This window comes from Schistocerca cancellata, chromosome 4 (genome assembly GCF_023864275.1).
Source record: "Schistocerca cancellata isolate TAMUIC-IGC-003103 chromosome 4, iqSchCanc2.1, whole genome shotgun sequence".
Lineage (NCBI taxonomy): Eukaryota > Metazoa > Arthropoda > Insecta > Orthoptera > Acrididae > Schistocerca > Schistocerca cancellata.
Genome location: NC_064629.1, coordinates 15,920,672 through 15,945,964, shown reverse-complemented (window position 1 = coordinate 15,945,964; position 25,293 = coordinate 15,920,672). Strand labels below are relative to the sequence as shown.

General features: G+C 36.2%; 1 protein-coding gene across 1 annotated transcript in view; it reads right to left on the bottom strand.

Annotated features, from left to right (window-relative positions):
• LOC126183285 (Down syndrome cell adhesion molecule-like protein Dscam2) overlaps positions 1-23,790 on the bottom strand; it is a 194,555-nt gene extending 170,765 nt beyond the window's left edge. The window contains exons 1-3 of the mRNA XM_049925116.1: positions 23,704-23,790; positions 19,443-19,680; positions 1,661-1,807 (exon numbers count right to left, since the gene is read on the bottom strand). Of these exons, the coding sequence (XP_049781073.1) occupies positions 1,661-1,807; positions 19,443-19,680; positions 23,704-23,790 (472 nt within the window). The remainder of the gene's footprint in view (positions 1-1,660; positions 1,808-19,442; positions 19,681-23,703) is intronic.
• Positions 23,791-25,293: the final 1,503 nt, after the last annotated feature.

Genomic DNA, 25,293 nt, shown 5'->3' with positions numbered 1-25,293 from the left:
AATGTGAGATTGATTTGATTTGATTTATTTCGTGTTCCATAGGTCCAACTGTGTTGGATTCACAAGGACATGGAATGAGTCAGGTTTTTCCAAATACAATCTGATAATCTTATAGCATATACAGAAATTTGAGTACATAATCATATAAAAATTTATACAATAAATTCTTTGGGCAGCAATACAGAAAAAGAAAATACATATTTTCTTAGAATCATTAAAGCACTACAGAAAACAGATACAGAGCACACACAGATACAGAGCTCAGGTTAAATAACACTCTTAGCAATACTAGTTTTCCAGCCTTACAAAAATATGCAAATGATGAATTCAAAAGTAGTGAACAGAAGACTGCAAGAGCTTGTAACAACAAAAAAAGAAAATTAATTGAAGCTTGAACATGGCCACAGTTGGTCAATATGAAACAAAAATAAATTTGTAGTAACAAATAAAATTTTGATCAATTCATTCCAAATTTATGAATGCATTATTACCTTTTAACTTTTGGTCCACAAAAAGCTAATAACTCTGTACTATTATTCAGTAGACTAAGAAGAGACTAATTTGAAGAAGTTATGTCAGGACTACATGAAATGATGATCCAACACTGTAAGTCTTAGATCTGCACTCCATTCTTTCTTTCTTTCTTTCTTTTTTTTCACATTACATCATTATTAGGATATTGAAGAAAATGACCACTAGTTAACAAATATGTAATCATGTTTTTCTGGGACAATGTCTGACTGAACCTTCCACTACTGAAATTACCATGTTTTAGCAATATCAACTGATGCAATAGCTGAGATCCTCTTTGGAGTGAAACATTTACTTACTACTTGGCTGGATACATGGAAAAATATCAAAAGAAAGCAACATAATCAGTAGCTCTAGAAAACTTTATTTCCTCCCTCTGGCAAAACAGAGAACAACAGAGAGATGTGACAAAGCTACAATCCATTACCTCATTCTAGAATGACTGAAGACAAACTTCTAAAACTAAACTGTGAATCAGTCGAAAACCTGTGCTACAAGAAATAAGCAACCACTTTATCATTCACTGCCTTTCTGAAAATTTTTGAGAAGACAAGTAACAAAAATATTCAGTTATCAATCATGCATGAGGGAGTCTGCTTTTACCGTACACACTGACATTATATCCTAACCTCTGTTACAGTTGCTCATGTCTGCCATCATTCTTTTCGTTTACTTTTGGTCATCATTATCTACACTTCCTAGAAGAAAATATTCCTGCATTTGATCATTTGCACTTGTTGTGACTTGGAACACACCGAAAAACACAATTACAAGAATTCCACAGTTTATTATGTCACAAATGGACAGGTCTACAGAACAGGTACAGACTAGAGATGGTAACAGATTTGCAGATGGATAGGGTAATTGGGGGTAAAAGAGCACATGGGGAAATTTCTTTATCAACCTAAATTGGAAAATGAAGAAATAAGAGAAAAATAAAATCCTCAGAATAGTACTCATATACTCATGAGCAGAACGAAATCCAAGAATCTTGTTCTTTAGAAGCATTGTATTTTATGTTGTTTAGTTACTATAGAAAACTGTTAGAATTAGTATACACATTAAAAGGAGGGTAAAAATTATAGAAAGAATAGCTCTAGTTTATAAAACAACTTTTTTTTTTTTTTACCTTCAAAGTCTGCCAGTGAGCGGTAGAGTACTTTGTAACCCTTCAGTATTCCATTGACAGCAGATTCTGGAGGACTAGACCACAGCACTAAAATTCTCTGTGAGGACAATGCTGTGCACTGAACATCACTAGGTGGTGCTCCTGGCACTGAAACAGAAGCCCAGACAAAATTCAGATTTAAAAAAAAAAAAAAAAAAAAATTAGCTGTAGAAAACATAGTCTCATGCACTTAAAAGTGCGTAGGCCAGTATCAGTATCAATAAACTCAGCAGTTTTGTCATCCTGAAGAGGAACAATGTAAAGATAGTCAAAATTTCAATTTTGTCTCATTGTTGTTTTTAACATCACGATTTGGTTTAATACCCAACAGGATTTTATTTGAATTTACACTGAATGTCGAAACCTATGCACACACTCATATATTAGTGATCTGTAGGGGCAGGAAGTTTATATTCGTATGTGTACGTTGAAGTAGCAGAGGAAGACAAAGGAGAAACTGTTTGAGGATTTCATCTTTCTGATGAGATGACATCATACTAAAATTTCTTTCGCTGCCATCACACTTTAGAACAAGAAAAGCAAATCACTTATATAAACTTGCAATACATCTATTACTTAGGGAAAGAATCCAACACCTATGTGGTACAATAGATTTTTTCAACAGCACACGAATAGGGAAATATCTATGGCTGGCATCCGAGTTATTGGCAATTTACTCGGACCAACACATAGACAAGCCTGCATGTGAAACAATCAGTATAAAACCACCAAATGAAGCAGTTTAACACACTCACTCCAGAGAAAGGAAATGCTCTGCCCAAACAGGATACATCTTGGATAGTGGCGAATCCATCACTGCAGATCACTGACAATGCAAGAATTTAAATTATTCAATGACACCCCAGTACATGCTAGCAGAGGACATCATGAAATATGTAAAAGTGTTGTTACCTTCACTGCAGGCATGGTCAAAATATCAGAATACCAGAACCTCGAATGTGACAACACAGCTAAAATGCAGGAAGTGTAGGAAACCTTAAAATGGAGATGGAAAGGAGTAACACTAACTTTGCAGGAGTTTTTGAAATAAGATAGTATGGCTGTGGAGAGTTGCAGGCAGATTAGATTAATAATTTTTCCATAGTTCATGAATATGACTTTTCATAATGATTAACAGCATAAGTAGCTGAACTCAAACGTTATGTCTTTCTTCCAATTCAATCTCTCATCAACGCACAAATCCAAATATTTGAAATATTTTTCCTTAGCTGCAGATGTCCGTTCAAACTCTATATTTATCAATGGTGTTGTGCCATTTATTGTACAAAACTGTATATGCAGTGTTTAATCAAAATTTAATGAGAGTCCCAGAATGTAGGAAAAGATGGATTGCTTTCTGGCCTGAGCTGCCAGAGTTGGTGGTCATGTGTGTGTGAGGTGTGCTTGCTTATATGTAGAAATGGTGCGTGTATCTCTCTGACTGAGGCTGAAAGCTTTGTGTAAGTGTCTTTTAATTGTGCCTGTTTGCAACTTAATGTGTCTTCTTAACGGTAAGTAGCACTCTGTCTTTTCCTACATTGCTGATATTCTTACATTGCATTCCAATTATTTCATATTAAAGAGAGTCCATTTGCAGAGAACCACTTAATAATATTCTGAAAGGTATTATTTACAATTTCCCCAGCTTGTTTGTTGGGTGTGAGTCCCATGCTTGTATCATCAGGAAAAAGAACTAGCTTTGCATCTTTGTGAATATAGACTGGTAAGTCACTAATATATATTAAATACAATAAAAGACCCAAAACTGAACATTAAGAGATCCTATTCTTTGCATTTCCTCGGTTTGAGGAATCTGCTGGTTTTTGCATGTTATGTGAACTGTTCATTTCAACCTTCTGTCCTCTTCCAGTTAAATATGAATTAAACTATTTGCACAGTGTCCTACTCATACCACAATACTTAAGTTCATCTAGAAGAACTTCATCTTTACACAATCAAAAGCCTTTGAGAGATGACAGAAAATCTCAATTGGTGATGTTCAGTTATTCAGTGCATATAATATTTGATTAGAGAAATCATATATAGTATTTTCTATTGAAAAGCTTTTCTGAAAACTAAAGTGGCATTTTGTTAGTATTTTACTTTTACAAATATGTCAAGTATTATAGTGTAACAGGAAATGCTGCAAAATGGTTCAAATCTTATATCTCTGGCAGGAAACAAAGGGTGTTATTAGGAAAGAGACATGTATCAAGCTATCAGGCATCATCCAACTGGGAACTAATTACATGTGGGGTCCCACAAGGTTCCATTTTGGGGCCCTTACTTTTTCTTGTGTATATCAATGACCTTTCATCAGTAACATTACCAGATGCCAAGTTTGTTTTGTTTGCTGATGATACAAACATTGCAATAAATAGCAAATCAAGTGTAGTCTTAGAAAGATCAGCCAATAAAATATTTGTGGACATTAATCACTGGTTCCTAGCCAATTCTTTGTCACTAAACTTTGAAAAAACACACTACATGCAGTTCAGAACTTGTAAGGGGTGTCCCAAGAGTATATGTCTAACATACGATGACAAGAAGATAGAAGAAGTGGACAGTGTTGAATTCTTGGGATTACAGCTTGATAATAAATTCAACTGGGAGGAGCACACCACAGAACTGCTGAAGCGTCTTAACAGATGTCTGTTTGCAATGCGAATTTTGTCAGACATAGGGGATATAAAAATGAAAAAGCTGGCATACTATGCTTACTTTCATTCCATAATGTCATATGGGATTATTTTTTGGGGTAATTCATCAAGCCAAGCTACAGTTTTCCGGGCACAAAAACGTGCAGTAAGAATTATATGTGGTGTGAACTCAAGAACATCCTGCAGAAGCCTGTTTAGGGAACTAGGGATACTAACTACAGCTTCCCAATATATTTATTCCTTAATGAAATTTGTCATTAAAAATATATCACTTTTTCAAACCAACAGCTCAATTCATGGAATCAATACTAGAAATAAGAATAATCTTCACAAGGATTTAAAGTCACTTAGTCTTGTGCAAAAAGGTGTGCATTATTCAGGAACACACATTTTCAATAACTTGCCAGCATCCATAAAAAGCTTAACAACCAATGAAATTCAGTTTAAGAGAAGCCTAAAGGATTTATTGGTGGCCAACTCCTTCTACTCCATTGATGAATTTCTTAGTAAAACCAACTGATTTGTATATAAGTACGACATAACTTCTGCACAATTTCAGTGCAGTAATGTGTTCACTGAAAATTTGTGTGTGTGTGTGTGTGTGTGTGTGTGTGCGTGTGTGTGTGTGTGTGTGTGTGTGTAAGTATAATCTAACTTCTGCACCATTTCAGTGCAGTAATGTGTTCATTGTAAATAAGTATTACAGTAGTTGTATTACATGTTTATTACCTTATAAATAAATAAAAAACTTTTTTATTTTAAATTCAGTGCATTAGTATTTTTAAATGACTCTTAGTGTTCATTAAAAAATGACGATCATTCCACTTGGGACCTGTGGAATGGTACATTAGCTTATTTGTTTTAGTTGTAAATATTTGTCATGTATTGTTGTTTTTCTGACATGTTCCACATCCTGGAGGACCTCCTCACTACGGATCAATTGGAATGAAAGTAAATCTAATCTAATCTAAAAAAGCTACTCTTGAATACTTTTCTCTTTCAAGAATTTTGGACAAAGCTGTCAAAGGTGAGATTGGGCAGTAGTTGTTGACGTCAGACCTATCCCCTTTTTATGCAATGGTTTAACAATAGCATATTTCAGTGTATCAGAAAAATGTCCAATTTCAATGGGCTATTACATATGTGGCTGAGAATCTTAGTTACCTGTTGGAAACAAGCTTTCAGTACTTTGCAGGAGATGCCATCAATCCCATGTTAGCAACTACTTTTCAGTGAGTTTATTATTTTCCAAACATCAGAAAGAGAGGTGGGTAGAATTTCAATTTTATCAAACTGCCTAGGTATTGCCTCTTCCATACATAGCTTTGCCTTTTCTAATGAACATCTGGATCCTATTTTCTCCACAACATTTAAAAAATGATTATTAAAAATATTTTCAACCTCTGACTTATTGTTAATAAACTTTTCATTCAGTTTGATGGTAAACTAGTCTTCCTGTGCTGTTAGTTGCCCTGTTTCCCTTTCAACAATATTCAAATTGTTTTAATTTTGTTATCAGAGTTGCTAACCTCAGACATGATACACTTACTTCAGGACTTTGCAATAACTTTGCTTAATGTACTACAACAGTTTTTATTTTGGGTCATTACTCTTTCTTGCTATTAGATACATTTCCCTTTTCTAGTTACAAGATATTTTTATTCCTTTAGTAACGCATGGTATTTTACATGATTTCTTATGGGTATATTTCATGTTTTCTTAGGATAACATGTTTTAAAAAATACTCACAAACATATCATGAAACATGTTATATTTTAAATTAGCATCAGGTTCCCGGTGCACCTCATCCCAGTCTAACTGCTGCCAACTTTCCCTAAAATTTGTAGTCATTAAATTGTTAATTGGACATATCATTATGGAGGACTGTTTTGCATTACTGTATGGAGCTTTGTCATATAATGTAACTAGCTGTGCATCCTGATTAGAAAGGCCATTCTTAAGAGGATAAATGTTTATTTGATTAAATTTATCTTAGTCTATGAAAATATTATCTATTAGTGTGCTGCTTTCCTGTACAACCCAAGTAGGAAAATCAATAACTGATGTCAAATTGAAAGAACCAAGTAGTACCTCAAGACCATTCTTCCTATCATACTCTTTCAGAAAATTGACATCGAAAGCCCCATAAATATTAATTTGCTTCTCTCTGTCTGACAGATAGCACAACAATAAAACCAAGTTTTTCAGAAAGTGTTGAAAATTTCCCAGTGGGGAGCTATACAGGGTGGTCCATTGATAGTGACTGGTCCAAATATCTCACAAAATAAGCATCAAATGAAAAAACTACAAAGAACGAAACTCGTCTAGCTCGAAGGGGGAAACCAGATGGCATTATGGTTGGCCCACTAGATGGGCTGCCATAGATCAAACGGATATCAACAGCATTTTCTTAAATATGAACCCCCATTTTTTATTACATATTCGTGTAGTATGTAAATAAATATGAATGTTTTAGTTGGACCACTTTTTACGCATTGTGATAGATGGCGCTGTAATAGTCACAAACGTATAAGTACGTGGTATCACATAGCATTCCGCCAGTGTGGACAGTATTTGCTTCATGATACATTACCTGTGTTAAAATGGACCATTTACTAATTATGGAAGTCACAAACATATAAGTACGTGGTATCACATAGCATTCTGCCAGTGCGGACGGTATTTGCTTCGTGATACATTACCTGTGTTAAAATGGACCATTTACCAATTACGGAAAAGGTCAATATTGTGTTGATGTATGGCTATTGGGATCAAAATGCCCAATGGGCATGTGCTATGTATGCTTCTCGGTATCCTGGACAACATCATCCAAGTGTCCGGACCCTTCGCCAGATAGTTACGTTATTTAAGGAAACAGGAAGTGTTCAGTCACATGTGAAACATCGACCATGACCTGCAACAAATGTTGATGCCAAGTAGGTGTTTTAGCTGCTGTTGTGGCTAATCTGCACATCAATAGCAGACAAATTGTGCGAGAATTGGGAATCTCAAAAACGTCGGTGTTGAGATTGCTACATCAACATCGATTGCACCCGTACCATATTTCTATAGACCAGAAATTATATGGCGGCGACTTTGAATGTTGTGTACAGTTCTGCCACTGGGCACAAGAGAAATTACAGGACAATGACAGATTTTTTGCATGTGTTCTATTTAGGGACCAAGTGTCACCAACAGCGGTAACGTAAACCGGCATAATATGCACTATTCGGTAACGGAAAATCCATGATGGCTGTGACAAGTGGAACATCAGTGACCTTGGTGGGTTAATGTATGGTGTGGCATTATGGGATGAAGGATAATTGGCCCCTGTTTTACTGATGGCAATCTAAATGGTGCAATGTATCCTGATTTCCAATGTAATGTTCTACTAATGTTACTACAAGATGTTTCACTGCATGACAGAATGACGATGTACTTCCAACATGATGGATGTCCAGCACATAGCTCACGTGAAGTTGAAGCGGTATTCAATAGCATATTTCATGACAGGTGGATTGGTCATCGAACCTGCATACAATGGCCCGCACATTCGCCGGATCTCACGTCCCCGAATTTCTTTCTGTGGGTAAAGTTGAAGTATATTTGCTATCGTGATCCACCAACAATGCCTGACAATATGTGTCAGCACACTGTCAATGCATGTGTGAACATTACAGAAGGTGAACTACTCGCTGTTGAGAGGAATGTCGTTACACGTATTGCCAAATGCATTGAGGGTGATGGACAGCGTTTTGAGCAATTATTGCATTAATGTGGTATTTACAGGTAATCACGCTGTAACAGCATGTGTTCTCAGAAATGGTAAGTTCACAAAGGTACATGTATCACATTGGAACAACCAAAATAAAATGTTCAAACATACCTATGTTCTGTATTTTAATTTAAAAAACCTACCTGTTACCAACTGTTCATCTAAAATTGTGAGCCATATGTTTGTGACTATCACAGCACCATCTGTCACAAAACAAAAAAGTGGTCCAACTATAACATTCATATTTCTTTATGTATTACACAAATATGTAATAAAAAATGGGGGTTCCTATTTAATAAAAACACAGTTGATACCCGTTTGACCTATGGCAGTGCCATCTAGTGGGCCAACCATAGCACCATCTGGTTTCCCCCTTCAAGCTAGACTAGTTTCGTTCTTTGTAGTTTTTTCGTTTGATGCTTATTTCATGAGATATTTGGCCCAGTCATGATCAATGGACCCCCCCCCTGTATACAGTTACAATTATAAAATTGTATTTATATAGTTTCAGCTCACATGCCCATTCTTCTATATGTTGCTCTACTCAAAATTTTTTAGTTTCTACATGTTTCACACTATGGTAACTTTTAACACAGTCGACAACTACTTCTTTTTCCACGGTGTTCCAGCTTACATGTGCTGACAGCTTATATACACTTATGTTTACCTCTTCCATATCTGTGAGTATATGATGTTCAGACAAGCATAGTACATCTATTACATTCTCTGTTTCTAAATCTTCCAAACAAACAAGTAGTTCATCTACTTTGTTTTTTAATCCCCTGATATTCTGATGCAGTATACTAACAGTACTTTTTACTGTACTTTTCTAAGAAACTTGTGATATTTTAACATCCTTAGTACCTGCCTGTCTGAGCTTCTCATTGTGCTTGTATCCTTTCAATGTTGTATCACTGGACACTGATCTTAGCCTCCAAAAGAGAAAGGAGGTACTCCCATGAGTTTCAGTGGCCCCCTTGAGAATTCTCCTATCAACCCAGACAAATGAATATGTAATGTAATATTTAATTGGGTTAATTGATGACATCTGGTGCTTGATAGTGACTTCATTATCATGTCTGAAAGAATTCAATTTGTTGAAATTTCCTCCACTGTGATTTCTCCTGAGTCAGTTACTTCCCTGATGAAATGATGCCTGCTGTCAATGTGTTTAACATGATCTTTGTATTCACTTGTCTTCAGCAGATCACCTTTGTTGGTGCAAAATCTGACAACTTTAATGAAGGGAACAAGATTGTTCATGATGAAGTAAATGGTTAAGTGCATGGTAAATGTACACTATGCAAGTGAGTGTTATCGGTGTAAGACTGGAAGGACTACAAAAATCTATTTTGATTATCGAGTTGTATATGCTAACTTCAGAACACGAAGACCATCTTGTCGAGGAGACATAAAACACAATAGAGAAAATCACGAATAACAATGAAACATGCTGCAAAATAGTAATGGGCAATTGGAATGCTATTGTGGGGGAATGATAGGAGGGAACAACAGTAGGCAGTCAGAGTCTTGGAAGGACGAATGGCATTAACTGGCAGCCTATTGATTACTGCATGGAAAGACAGCTAATAGTTACAAACACAAGATGAGGATCGACAGTTTGAAGTCACCAGGGGATAAATATAGAAACCAAATTGATGTTATACTGATGGAAGAAACGTATAAGAATTGACTCAAGAAGTGTCACACACTACTAGATGCAGATATTAATAGAAAGTGCAATTTCCTTATGGAAGGAATATAAATAAAAATGTAAAAATTGGAGAAGGCTGCAATAGTGAAGAAGTAGGATCTAAAGAAAATGAGATAATGTGTACAGATAAATGCTATCAATTGAGCTTGTTAACACATTGTGAGATAAAGAACCACCTAATAATGTCCATGAGGCTGAAGCATATTAAAGATGGAATCACAAATTCTGGGCAGGAAAGTATGGGATATGTGATATGGAAAAAAAGGGGAAATGATTTGGCAGATGGAAAAGAAAAAGAGAATTCAAAAACAAGAACAATGAAACTGAATGAAAGATGTACAAGAGGTTGAACAATGAATTGTATCAAAAACAGAAGAAGGTATGAAAAATGGCTAAAAGAAGAGTCTGACACAACTGAAGACTTGGAGAGGAAGGGAAGATATGATTTACTGTACCCACAACAGAGAAAAGTGACAACATGGCATTTGTTGTTATTTGAGCTCTAAATGAAAATGTGCTTTGGTTTATACTGAATAATAAATTTTGCTCTTACACAGGATGAATGTAACACAGTCAGTGACAAAACATGAATTAAGCAAAAGAACATATATAAAAAATGTGTCCATACCAACAACACTGAAGATGTTTTCTAGACAAGGCATTAATTCTAAGTGACAACTTCCAACACACACACTAGAAGTGATGCCTCTCAGAACTTCATCTTCATAGTACAAATTCTTGGGTTAACTGATGACATCTGGTTCTTGATAGTGACTTTGTCATCATGTCTGAAAGAATTCCATTTATTGAAATTTGTTCCACTGTGATTTCTCCTGAGTCAGTTACTTCCCTGATCAAATGATGCCTGCTAACAGTGTGTTTAATGTGATCTTTGTTTCCACCTGTCTTCAACAGATCACCATTTTTGCTGCAAAAAATTATCAGACCCTCTTCTAGGAGAGGGGAGGGGATATTTCTCATTGTAGCTGTTGCGGCCAATGTACTTCCTGACAGTGAGAGGTGCTATGCTTTTGTCATTGAGAGCGCTACTGTTGGTTGTTATTTGCTGTTTTATGAATTCGCTGCACCCTGTGACATAAATAAAAAAAACTGAAGGTCAATTTTCTGTCCCCAGTGCTCCAGGCCTGTCTGCATCAGTGTATCCTGTGATTTCATGGTCCTCATCTACTGAAAATTGTGGTTTAAAATCTTTAGTTCCCTTTAGATATCACAGGATTCTTTTTACAGCTTTCTAGTGGGGGTAGTCCTAGTTTATTATTAAACAGACTTACCACTCCAGTTGTATGTGCTAGATCTGATCTAGCACCTAGTTGTGCATACAATTGGATACCTATGGCTTCTCTGTTTAGGATATTCTTCATGGAATTGTTTTCTTATTCTTTCTTTGCACTCATTTCATGAGCTAGTACTTGGTTACTATCTAACAGTGTGGAAACCAGATGGTTTTTGTAAAATCTTATTTATATAACGAGTGTGGTCCAGCCATAAAAGTCCACACTTGTGGTCTCTTGTTACTCAGATTCCTAGACAGTTGGATAAATCTCCAAGGTCCATTAGTTTGAATTGTTCCTTCAGTTTCTCTTCAAATGCAATTTTTTGTTGCAGATTGTTGCATAAAATCATGATCTATGTAAACTGCTACAGTGAATATATCACTTCCTTAATTACTGTATTAAACACAAAGGCCAGCTGAAATTTAAACATAGTACAGCTTAATCCGTTTTGATGTTCCTACAGCAACTTCCCTATATCAATCTGTAGACTGCTTTCTTAAGTCTTTTAATGACTTCATCTTTGAATGTTTTTGTCATGTAGCTAACCATGGGAATTTTGATATAAATTTCTTCTTTCAACTTGCCTTCTAAAGAAGCTTTCACTATATCACAATGATCAATGTGCAAGGGATATTTAGGAACTAGACTAAATAAATATCTGAGTTAATTGTCTCATATTATTGGCGTGTATGTTTCTTCATAGTCGTAACCTCTGACTTGTGCATAGCTGTTAATTAACAGATGAGCTTTATGGTGAATTATTAGCCCTTTTAAGCCTCTTTTTAGCTTAAAGAAACACTTGGTATCAATTGTTTTATGCCTGGAGTCAAGACTGCTGATTCCCAAGTTTGATTTTCTGGGTGAGACTTTAATTCCTCTTTATTTGCTTGAAGCCATTTCTGCAACTCACTAGATTGCAGTCCTTCCTCCAGTGTTGATGGTTCTGACACTTCTGAATCTTTTGTATGATAGGACATGTAATCATCCATTTTCTTTGACACTGGTATTTGAAATATCTTCTGAGAACTTGTTGAGATGTTTCAGAATATTCTTTTATTTTGACTGAGGCTGGTTCTTCTGAAATTCTGTTATCCAGTGTGGCATCCTTCAAATCGTCTTGCACCTCAGTGCTTTCCTCCTTACCCGTGTTGATGGAATGAATACCTGGTTTGGTTCCAGAAAATGATCAGATGTTCATGGCTTGTCATTAATCTTATGAATTGTTTTTTCTTTAAAGATTACACATCTTGCTTTTATAATTCTTTGACGAACAGGATGGAACAATCAGTATGCCTTGCTGTCTTTGCAGTATCTGACAAGTATGCACTGAACACATTTCTTGTACCATTTGTGCCTATTGACTCTTGGTAAGTGAACATACACCTTACTGATAAATAATCTCAGATGTTGAAGGTCAGGTTTCTTCCTCAAGAAAGCTTTCTCTGGAATTATGTTGTTAAAAGCATTTATCAGGAATCTGTTTATAAGACAAACTGTGGTGGAGGCTGCTACTTCCCCAAATTTCATAGATAATTTTACATCGAACAGCACACATCTTGCCTCCTCCATGATCACTCCATTATATCTCTCTGCTACACTATTTTGTTCTGGAGTGTAGGGAACCATGGTTGGATGTCTAACTCCTTTATCCCTTAAGAATTTTGTCACCCTTTCACTTACATATTCATTTGCATTATCAGTTCACAAGACACAAAGTCTTTCACCTGTATGATTCTCTAAAGTTTTTTTTAATTGTGAATAATCTCAATACTTGGTACTTAAACAAAAAAATTCTCAAAACATTATCAATTAGAGTTAGAAAATATTTAGCTCTACAAGTTGATGTGGATTGCATTGGACCACCCAAATCTGAATGAATTAACTCTAGAATCCTTGATCTCTAGATGTGTAATGTGGGAAGGAAAATCTGGTTTGCTTATCTTCTAGGCATGCAGTTCAGAGGATGTCAATGCCTCCTTTGTACCCAATGCCATTAGCCAAACCTTTTTGTAATTATTCTGTTGCATGTGAGTACAGGTGTCCTAATATGTTATACTATAATTTTGCATCATTAGACAAGGATACACACTTTGCTTCAAAACTGTGATCACTTGGTTGCTCCAGTCTATACATTTCATTGATTAATGATGCTGTGGTTATTAATTTCTTCTCTGCATCATGAATGCAACACACCCTATAATCAAAAATGATAGGGTAGCCCTGTTGTGCTTACAGAAAGTAAATTTTTACTAAACTGAGGCACATAGAGTTCATCTATCACTCTAACATCTGTTGTCTTGCTACTGCTTCATTGTGTGTGTTCAGCCTGTCCCTTTAATGGATAAGTTTTCATTATTAGTCACAACCATTTGTGAATTGGGCACTGACACTGTGAAACTGAAATCACCAGAAGCACCAGAATCCACATATCACCATTCTTTGCATATAGCTTTAGCTGATGCTAATGTTTTTAAGAATGTCTCATAACTTGTTTCTTTCATGGCAGATTTTTCACTTGCTTTGTTTTTACTGTGACAGTTCTTCACTGTGTGTCCATATTTGTTGCAGTTGCAACACCTCTGACCTCTGGTGCTGTAATGTGCATTTATTGCAGCTGCCCTTTTTATTTTCTTGAAGGGCTGCATCATTAAAACATGAACTGCCAGTTTCATCATCCTTTACTTCCAGTACAAATCTGTTTTTATTGGAATTTCCATTATCAACATTTTGGAGTTCTCTAAAATCATTATCACTGAATTTTACTATTTTGGCAGCCCATATAACTAAATACATACTACCCACTCATCTTGCACTTAGAAGTTAAGATCATTTAATTTGTTTGATAGTGAAATTATTATTGACATTTATTCTTCCACAGACAAACAGTTCTCCAGCCTTGTTGTTAAAAATTTTCTCAACAGTCCCATTCTTCAGTAAAGTCCTGAGTCCTCATAAATTTCTTTTAGTCTTTTCCATACTTCTTTTGTAGTTGGGGGTGTTTTGTAGATGCACATAAACAGTGGAGTGAACTGATAATTTCATATTAGCCCTTGCGGTACATATCTTATCTCATCTTTGATCTCTCCCACTACACACTGCCACAACTGTTCCTGTTGCAAATAAGTTTTCATTGCAAATTGCCATTTGTTGTAGTTTCATCTTCTTTTTAGTTTTTTCATTAATGGAAACATGTTGGCAGTGCCAGAATTCATTATGTCAGCATTCTATGATTATGTGTTGAAATGAACTTTCTTGGCATTATGGAGACACACACATTTTTGTTTGTTTCAAATAAGCTGCTGTTTTTATGTTATACTGGCAGAGTGGGTAGCTGGACCCACAACCTGTTGTTATTTGAGCACTAAATTAAAATGCAGTTATGGTTCGGAACTGAAGAATAAACTTTATTTTTACATGGAATGAATGTACATGATCAATGACAAATGCAAATTAAGCAAACAAACATACATACAAAGTGCCCATTGCAGCAACACCAAAGATGAATTTTCTAGTAGGGTGATTGATTATAAATGACACCTTCCAACACTATCAAAATAGACCAAGAAGTTCTAGTAAGGAAATTCTCAGTAAAATGGAAAACATAGTATACAAAGATCAAAAGAAAGACCTTCAAGGGTGAGAAGACTATTGGAACGTGCTATATGACAAAGGTCACAAACTGAGTACTCTGGATCTTGAATCCTTGAATGATGTGGATGATGGTTGCCTGTTTTCGTTACATTTGTGATGTTTGACTCTTTGATCACATTTTACTGCCATATGCACAGATACCCTGGCTGTATGCAGTCAAGAGCAGAGATTTCCATACCCTCTGTCTTCTCTACTGTCTTATAAATGTACACTGCCCCTCTATCTCTCCTTCAGAGCAAAATCCTTTCTGTTGCACTCCATCATTCAGCCGCTTTCTCAAAGTCCTTCTCAGTAAGTATCCATCTCTGGAATGACCTCCCACATTATCTTAGAGAACTGAATGTCATCTTCAGCTTCAGAAGACAGTGAATGAGATATCTACTAAAGCAACAATGATGATTACCATTTATGCAGTCATTATCCCTGTACATCTGGATTTCCACACTGACCTTCCTTATTTCCCAGTATTCTTAGCTGGTGCAGTCTCCTTAACCCTTTCTGATCCATTATCAGACTATGTCTGACACTATGATTTTCTGCTATGGCTCTGATGTTGACTGATGTGTGATGCCTTTCCATTGTTGTGCTTTCTATATCTTCCATTGTTGGAATTCAGTAGGCACATGGCAGCACTTGATATGATATGACTACCCAAAGAATATTGTATTCACACATTTCTAGAATGATAATGAGTGGTAGAAAACGTGTAAGTGATAATGCTATTGTCAGTTTGGCAAGTACCTTGGAAGTTTTATCATGATGGCAGTGGTGATCTCATGAAGTTTCCTTTTCTTTCATGCAGTGAGGTTTCACCATTCCTCATGGTTTTCAACCAAAATCTGAACTTGAATATTTCCAACTCTTCTTCACTGATGATATTAGTGAAATTGTGAGTGCTACAAATATTTATATTACAGAAAAGATACAAGGAGTCACTCCACTTACGAAACATTCATTGTGGTATTCATGGAGAGATATTTCACTAGAAGAAATGAAGGCTTATCTTGGTGTAATATTCAACATGGCCTTGAATGTAAAGACAGAATTAGTTGAATATTTTATAGAATACTGAATAGAATGAACACAATTTTAATGATGTTTTCTTCTTGTCTCCATGTCTTGTCTTCTTTTTTCCTTAATATTTTGAATGCTGCATTTAGTTCCTCCTGTCACAGCTCAATGGTGTCAATGTGTAAGAGGGAGCATGGTGAAGAATGTTAATGAGTACACTGACGGTAAACCCAAAGAACTTTACATACCAAAAAGAAAGGCAGCAATAGGTGAGAACAAAGTAGGATTCAAAGGAAGAATTCAATTCAAGTGCTACAATACAAAGAAGCCTATGAAGTGTGATTTATGAATTTTCTGTCTGTGTGCTCCAGAAAATGGTTATGTTTCTCTCACATTCAATACTGTGTAGAGACAACTACAAAAAGTCTAATTTGTTCTCATTTACATTTAGGAACCCAAGTAGTTGTTCATATCACATCTTTACTGACAGTATCTGCACAAGCCCTCAACTTGCTCAGGAACTGCACAAATGAAATTTCATCTGTCAGAAGGATACAGTTTGAAGAAGATGAAACTTGCTTAACATGAGTTACATGCTTATAAAAGTGAGATCGAAATTGTGTCTTCCATTCCATGACAAGAGGTTAGTGACCATGTTGAGTGCATTCTTTGGTCCTTACTACCCAACTGGTTACAGGAAGAAAGAGCCTGTGCAGTTCCTAAAACCTACCGTCATTTTGGAATACAGAGGTCATCATATAAGGGATGGTAAAAATTCTCCTTCTGGCTGATTGAAGTTGCTGCAGTGAACTGCTGTATTCTTTAGTCAATAGACAACAATGAATGTGCAGAACAATCACAGACTCACCTTTCCCATGGAAGAACTCTAACCAGATAGCTAGTCAGTCAGGTGAGAGATACAAATTCAAAGGAAAGAAGAAGACCAACAACATCTGATGCCAAGGAAAGTCTAAATGAGAAGTTTCATGTTATAATCCAAAATGAAGCCAAATCAGCAGAGGTTTGCATGTTTTGCAGCAAATTCAAGGAGAAATGAGGGAACAGAGAAACAATTTTCTACTGTGAAACATGCAAGAGGAAGCCTTGACTACAACCTGAAGAATGCTTTAAGAAGCACCATACACAAAAAATTATAAACAAACACCAACATAGTTTCAAAACTAGTCTAAGAGAAAATAAAGTTGTCAAGTGACCTTGTATTGCACTTTATTTTTTAAACAGCAGCATTATAACCTATAATGCCTTACATCCTTACCTTCATAAAATAAGTAACAGTTGAGGAGAATGAAGTGATCAGAAAAACTGGACTGGAAAGGATTAAATTTCCTTCTCTCAAAACCTGATATATCAGAAAACATCTATTTTACACCCCAATAAATTCTTTTTATATTTGCCACTATCATTATTGTTGTTATAGTCATCATCATTGTCATTATTATTACTATTATTATTATTATTATTATTATTATTATTATTATTATCATCTATCATCTATCACCTATCATCATCATCATCATCATTCATGGCAGCAGCAGCAACTAGAAGAAGCACTGCCAGTTTTAACTTTATTAGTTAAAAGTCAGTATTATTTATTCACATTGTCACTACAGACACTCAAATCATTTCAGCAGTATTTGTCATATTAAAATTGTTATATATTAGGTAAATATGACATACTGTATGTGATAAACCCTGGTCTGATATAGGAGATTGTCTGATGGGTCTAATGAGATCAGGTTAAATAAATAATAAATAAATAGATGAAATTAATGAGAAGAAAGGACAAACCATACGAAAAGACACATGTGGAATAGCTGCAATGAAAAATAAGTTTTGCTGAAGTATAAGCACCAAGAACGAATACGGAAAATACTCAGATTATGTAACAAGTATATGACAGTATGATTTTTGACAGTGGTAATGATTCCAGTATCAAATAAAAAAGGAATGAAGAAAAGTAATGTGAACACTGGACAAATAGTCTGACTTCGAACATACTCAAATTTATGTTAATAATCACAAATAAAACATTGGAGAAGATAAAAGGAGGAAAATTTGGCTGAGAAGTAGTGTGGTTTGAGAAGGAATACAGACAAAAGGTATGCAATAGGACTCTTTGGCTAAAAGGTTTATTAGGAATGAAAGAGATTTACATATGTATTTTATAGAGCTGGAAAAGTCATTTGACAATGTGGCTTGGAATAAGCTTGCAACTATAATGAGAACTGGAGAACGAGACAATATATAAATTCATTATATACAAACTGTAAAACATCAAAGTGACAGAAGGAAGTGCAAACTGCAGTGAACTAGGAAAAGGACTAACAAGGCCACTATCTGTCTCCTACTTTTTTCAGTCTGTATTTAGAGTGTATGACTGAACACTGCCCACCAGATGACACAGGGATACCAAATACAGGAAGAAAAATGTGGTGCCTGTGGTACACAGGTGACATGGGCCTTTTACCAAACAACTGAGAAATAGCTGCAATAAATAGTGGATGTCATTGAAGCTAAAGTAAATACCTATAAAATGAAAATCAATAAGAAGAAAATGAAAGTGATGGCACTAGGAGGAAGAAAAGGATATATGTAGAGCTGAAAGGAGAATTATTAGCTCTTTTGCAAAGTTTTAAATACCTAGCAAACAAAATGGAAATTGACTGGAAGTGTAGCACAGAAATTAAAAACATAAAGTAATTGCAAAATAGGTTTTCTGTAATAAGAGACTTTTTTGCAGTACCACTAATGAACATTTGAGGAAATGACTGATAAAGCATTTTGTACAGAGCATCCCCTGTATGGTGCTGAAATGCGAACAAGAAAGAAAGACAGAGCAAAGCTGGGGGCTTTTGAGATGTGGATGTGGCAGAGGATAGAAAGAATAAGTTGGATGGACAGCGTAACAAATGAGGTGGTACTGAGAAGAGTGGGAGAGCAGAGATAGTTACTGAATGTAACAATAAGAAGGAAAAGAAACTGGATAAACATATGCTAAGAAAGAAGGAGTGGCTCATAAAAGCAGCCTTAGTGTGCTAGACAATAGAAAATACAGCAATGTTAAGGAAATGATGGACCATGACACACACACAGTGGTGTTGTCATGCATTGTTTTTCAGCTGATGGTGCAGTTACTATGAAACCAAGCAGTAGATGCACTTTAATCTGACAAGAACAATACTGATTAAGTAATTCTTGAAGACAGTTACTGTTATCTTACATATGTTATGTTTAACCAAGTGTGACTGGTTATAATGTCTTCTCCATATACGAAACTTTGGAAAGATACAACCACAGACTCAGCTTAGCCACTCACAAGGGTTATGCTTTGTGTTGTACTGATTAGAATGAAATATCTTACAAATACTTTTTGTTAATAATGCATAAATGTCTAGAGAGATGAAAGAAATGAAAAAAATACAAAGTAAAAGTTCTATTCTTTAAAAAAACAAATAGTTCTTGTGGTTTAGTTAATGATCTGAATAGCTTATTTCTTTTTCAAAAGAACAAACACATTTCACTTTTTTAAAGATACATGGCAAGTTCTTCATTCTGTTATCAAAACCTCTAAGTATGGTCACTTAATGTATGAAAATAACACCTAGCATTATATTACCATCTTCCTCTGTTATAGCAGTGACTTCTTTACTGTGTGGGCCAGCACCAGCTCTGTTGTATGCTTGAACTAAGACACTGTACTCTGTAAATTTCTGCAATTCATTCAATGTATTTTGCAGTTCCATTCCAGGGGTTACTTCAAAAGTTTTGTAATGGAAAGGCTCTGATGAATTGCTGATCTTATACCCAATATAATATCCCAATATTTCTCCATTTTGTAGGCTTTCATCAGGTGGCTGTAATTTAAAAAAAAACAGTTATTCAGTTTCTCTTTACATTTTCACACAGCATCTTTAGATATGTTTCAAATATAAGTAATGCCTAAATTCACGTATGGTATTACATTTGTAAACAAAAAATTCAAGTGCTAACAAACTATATTTTTTGCAGTGTTACATTCAGTGAACAGAACTTAAACCAAAAATACTGATATAGTTATCATCATCTATGACAGTCTGTTTTAAGAACTGTTAATTGAATAGCTTCTAGACAATGCTGCTATGGCATGTTTTTTTATCTCTGTTCTATGTCTATTGATTGTGATATGTTGTCTTATTGTGAGTAGTAATGGATCATGCAAAAATTAAATAATCATCCTTTAAAATCATGTAATAAACTAGGTGATTTGTTGGTTTGTTTGTTTATTTAAAATGATAAATGTAATTTATCAGACTGTGAACATATTCATGTATAAAATAACATTACAGAAAACAATGTTTGGTATAATTCAAAAATTTCAAAAATATTTGTACATATGCCAGACTGATGTAAACACTTTACAAACAACAGAATAAATACAACTTAACAGTTTCATAATAATCTCACAGGAGAAATTAATGTGCCAATACATCAGCAACCCATTTTGATTAAAATGTGAAATGGGGGACACAAACAAAATATAGAATGCATTACAATACAACTGAATCAGCATCTCAGATGGTTTTGCGACCATGTTGGCTGCAGATTCCTTGACTTGGGTCATAGTGTGGTGGGGTTTCGGGTTCCGCTGAATAGGTCAGGAGTTCACTACACTCAGCTGGCGGCTACATGGGTAGTGGAGGCTGAGTGGCATGGACTGGGTGGTTTTTTAGGTTAGAAGGCCTCAGGAAAGTACGGGGCGGGCTGCAATCTCAAAGGGTGCATGGCAAATACAGGACATTCTTGGATCAAGGAACAGTCAGAATTGTAATTGTAAATTGTAGTAGTTGTGCTGGGAAAGTCCCTGAGCTTCAAGTGCTAATAGAAAGCACATAAGCTGAAATTGTTATAGGTACAGAAAGCTGGCTAATGCCTGAAATAAGTTATACAGAAATTTTTACAAAGTCTCAGATGGTGCTCAGGAAAGATAGATTAGGCAGAATTGGTGGTGGAGTGTTTGTGTCTGTCAGTAGTGGTTTATCTTGTAGTGAAGTCGAAGTAGATACTCCATGCGAATTGGTATAGGTGGAGGTTATACGTTACAGCTGAACTAAGTTAATAATTGGCTCCTTCTACAGACCCCCAGACTCCGATGATATAGTTGCTGAAAGAGTTCAGAGAAAATTTGAGTCTCGTAACAAACAAATACCCCACTCATACGGTTATAGTTGGTGGGGACTTCAACCTTCCCTCTATATGTTGGCAAAAATAACTTGTTCAAAACCAGTGGTAGGCAGGAAACATCTTCCGAGTTTGTCCTAAATGCTTTCCCCGAAAATTATTTCGAGCAGTTAGTCCACAAACCCATGCAAATTGTAAATGGTTGTGAAAACACACTTGACCTCTTAGCCACAAACAATCCAGACCTAATAGAGAGCATCATGACTGATACAGGGATTAGTGATCACAAGGTCGTTGTAGCTAGGCTCAATGCCGTTTCTTCCAAATCCACCAGAAACAAATGGAAAATAATTTTATTTAAAAAAGCGGATAAAGTGTCACTAGAAGCCTCCTAAGAGACAATCTCCATTCCTTCCGAACTGACTATGCCAATGTAGATGAGATGTGGCTCAAATTCAAAGACATAGTAGCAACAGCAATTGAGAGATTCATACCTCATAAATTGGTAAGAGATGGAACTGATCCTCCATGGTACACAAAACAGGTCCAAACGCTGTTGCAGAGGCAACGGAAAAAGCATGCGAAGTTCAGAAGGACGCGAAATCCCGAAGATTGGCTAAAATTTACAGACGCGCAAAATTTGGCACGGACTTCAATGCGAGATGCCTTTAATAGGTTCCACAACAAAACATTGTCTCGGAATTTCATAGAAAATCTGAAGAAATTCTGGTCATATGTAAAGCACACAAGCGGCAAGACGCAGTCAATACCTTCACTGCGCAGTGCCGATGGTACTGTTACTGATGACTGTGCCACTAAAGCGGATTATCAAACGCAGTTTTCCGAAATTCCTTCACCAGGGAAGACGAATGGAATATTCCAGAATTTGAAACACGAACAGCTGCTAGCATGAGTTTCTTAGAAGTAGATACCTTAGGGGTTGTGGAGCAACTCAAATCGCTTGATACGGGCAAGTCTTCAGGCCTGGACTGTATACCGATTGGGTTCCTTTCAGATTACGCTGATACAATAGCTCCCTACTTGGCAATCATATACAACTGCTCGCTCACCGATAGATCTGTACCTACAGATTGGAAAATTGTGCAGGTAGCACCAGTGTTTAAGAAGGGTAGTAGGAGTAATCCATTGAACTATAGACCTATATCATTGACGTTGGTTTGCAGTAGGGTTTTGGAGCATATACTGTATTCAAACATTATGAATCACATTGAAGGGAACAATCTATTGATACATAATCAGTATGGTTTCAGAAAACATCGTTCTTGTGCAATACAGCTAGCTCTTTATTCGCATGAAGTAATGGCTGCTATCGACAGGGGATCTCAAGTTGATTCCATATTTCTAGATTTCCGGAAAGCTTTTTACACCATTCCTCACAAGCAACTTCTAATCAAGCTGGGAGCCTATGGGGTATCGTCTCAGTTGTGTGACTGGATTTGTGATTTCCTGTCAGGAAGGTCACAGTTCATAGTAATAGACAGCAAATCATCGAGTAAAACTGAAGTGATATCAGGTGTTCCCCAGCTGTTCCTGATCTATATAAATGACCTGGATGACAATCTGAGCAGTTCTCTTAGGTTGTTCACAGATGATGCTGTAATTTACCATCTAGTAAGGTCATCCAAAGACCAGTATCAGTTGCAAAGTGATTTAGAAAAGATTGCTGTATGGTGTGGCAGGTGGCAGTTGACGCTAAATAATGAAAAGTGTGAGGTGATACACATGAGTTACAAAAGAAATCCATTGGAATTCAATTACTTGATAAATAGACAATTCTTAAGGCTGTCAATTCAACTAAGTGCCTGGGTGTTAAAATGATGAACAACTTCAGTTGGAAAGACCACATAGATAATATTGTGGGGAAGGCAAGTCCATTGGCAGGACACTTAGAAGATGCAACAAGTCCACTAAAGAGACAGCTTACACTACACTCGTTCATCCTCTGTTAGAATATTGCTGCGCAGTGTGGGATACTTACCAGGTGGCATTGACGGAGGACATCGAAAGGGTGCAAAAAAGGGCAGCTCGTTTTGTATTATCACGTAATAGGGGAGAGAGTGTGGCAGATATGATATGCGAGTTGGGATGGAAGTCATTAAAGCAAAGATGTTTTTCGTCGCGGCAAGATCTATTTACAAAATTTCAGTCACCAACAATAAGAGAAATCAGAGCTCGAACAGAAAGGTTTAGGTGTTCGTTTTTCCCGCGCGCTATTCGGGAGTAGAATGGTAGAGAGATAGTATGATTGTGGTTCGATGAACCCTCTGCCAAGCACTTAAATGTGAATTGCAGAGTAGTCATGTAGATGTAGATGTAGATCATCAGGATGATGGGGAAGCTTTACAGAGACATAAACCTTTGATTCCCCAACATGCAGGTGGGTGTTGTGGCCCAGCCTGTGGAAACTGAGAATGCAGGATGTGAGGGAGGGAGTTCTGTGAAATGAAAACAAAATACTGAGCAGAGTAAGGTAAGAGGGAAAACAAGGATGAGGAAGGGGGGGGAGGTAGTGGGCAGAGGGTAAAATACCAAAATGATAGCTCCCAGAAGTGAGTGAAAACAGGGAACATATGAAACAGAAAAATAGAGGAGATGGCCAAGAAAGACGAACCAGTCAAAAATGTGAAAGTGATAGAACTGGACCTAATAAATAGCAACAGTGTCATAATAAAATAAACTTCCCCTCAAGAAAATCTGACAATATCTTCAAAATCACATATGCCTTTTGATTCAGTCACTTTTATTAAACTAAATTGTTTAGCATGATTCTTTTCAGCAACAGTCATCTATATGTGACCACATATTCTTTGTACATTATGCTGTATAGCGCACAATTGTCTGAAGTATTGGTTCACCTCTTACTTTAGTAACAGACAGCGAAAGATCATTATTCACAGTGTTGAGAATGGCTGTAATGTGGGGTGGTGGGGTGTGAGTGGGGTAAAGCCAAGTGGCGGAGGGGGGGGGGGGCCCGGGATCAGTGTTGCCCTCTAGTATTATGGGTAACACTAAAATATTTCTGTTTGCTGATGACACTAGCTTGGTAGTAAAGGATGTTGTGCGCAACATTGGCTCAATTTCAGATAGTGTAGTTGATGATCTAAGTTTATGGCTTGTAGAAAATAAACTAATGCTAAATCACAGTAAAACTCAGTTTTTACAGTTTCTAGCACACAATTCAACAAAACCCGATGTTTTAATTTCACAAAATGGGCGTATGAATAGCGAAACTGAACATTTCAAATTTATAGGTGTTCAGATAAGATAGTAAACTGTCATGGAAAGTCCATGTTCAGGCTCTTGTTCAAAGACTTAATGCTGCCATTTTTACTATTTGAATCGTATCTGAAGTGAGTGATCATTTGACATGAAAATTAGTCTACTTTGTTTATTTTCATTTGCTTATGTTGTAGGGTATTATATTTTGGGGTAACTCTTCCCATGCTAAAAGGACATTTTTGGCTCATAAACGGGTGGCTCGGGCGATAAGTGGTGTAAGTTCATGAACCTCTTGTCGACCCGTGTTCACGAGTCTGGGTATTTTGACATTGGCCTCTCAATATATACATTCCTTACTGTAATTTCTTGTTAACAGTATTAGCTGATTCCTAAGAATAAGCAGCTTTTAACTCAGTTAATACTCGTCAGAAATCAAACCTGCATTTGGATCGGACTCTCTTAACTCTTGTGCAGAAAGGTGTGCAATATACTGCTGCATCCATTTTCAATGAGCTACCACTCAAATTCAAAACTCTTATCAGTAATCCATGTGCTTTTACATCAAAACTGAATAGTTTCCTCCTGTGTCGCTCCCTCTATTCTGTCGAGGAGTTCCTTGAAATATTAAGCTGATTCTTGTTTTGTTGATTGCGTTTACTTAAACTTATGGATTGACTTTTTTCAGACTCAAACATTTTATTTTTATCTGTTATTACTTTTATGTTGTAATTTAATGTACTGACACATTCCATGACCTTGGAGATTTGATCCTCAATTTGGTCCTATGGAACTTTACATGTAAATAAATACGAGGGTTGGAACTTTAATAGTGACAAATATTTATTTACAGCTCATACAAAATATATACATGTTTCAAAGTTTTACTGACCTTCAAAGTAGTCACCAGCACTGTGTATAACCCATTGCTAGTGATGTGGAAGTCGTAGGATACTCTTAGCAGTGTCAGTTGTGTTGACAGTTCGAGCATCACGGTCTATTGCCCAACAAATTTATAGCAGTTCTGAAGCGAATGCCATGAAGTGTTTCCTTCAATTTAGAAATCACATGAA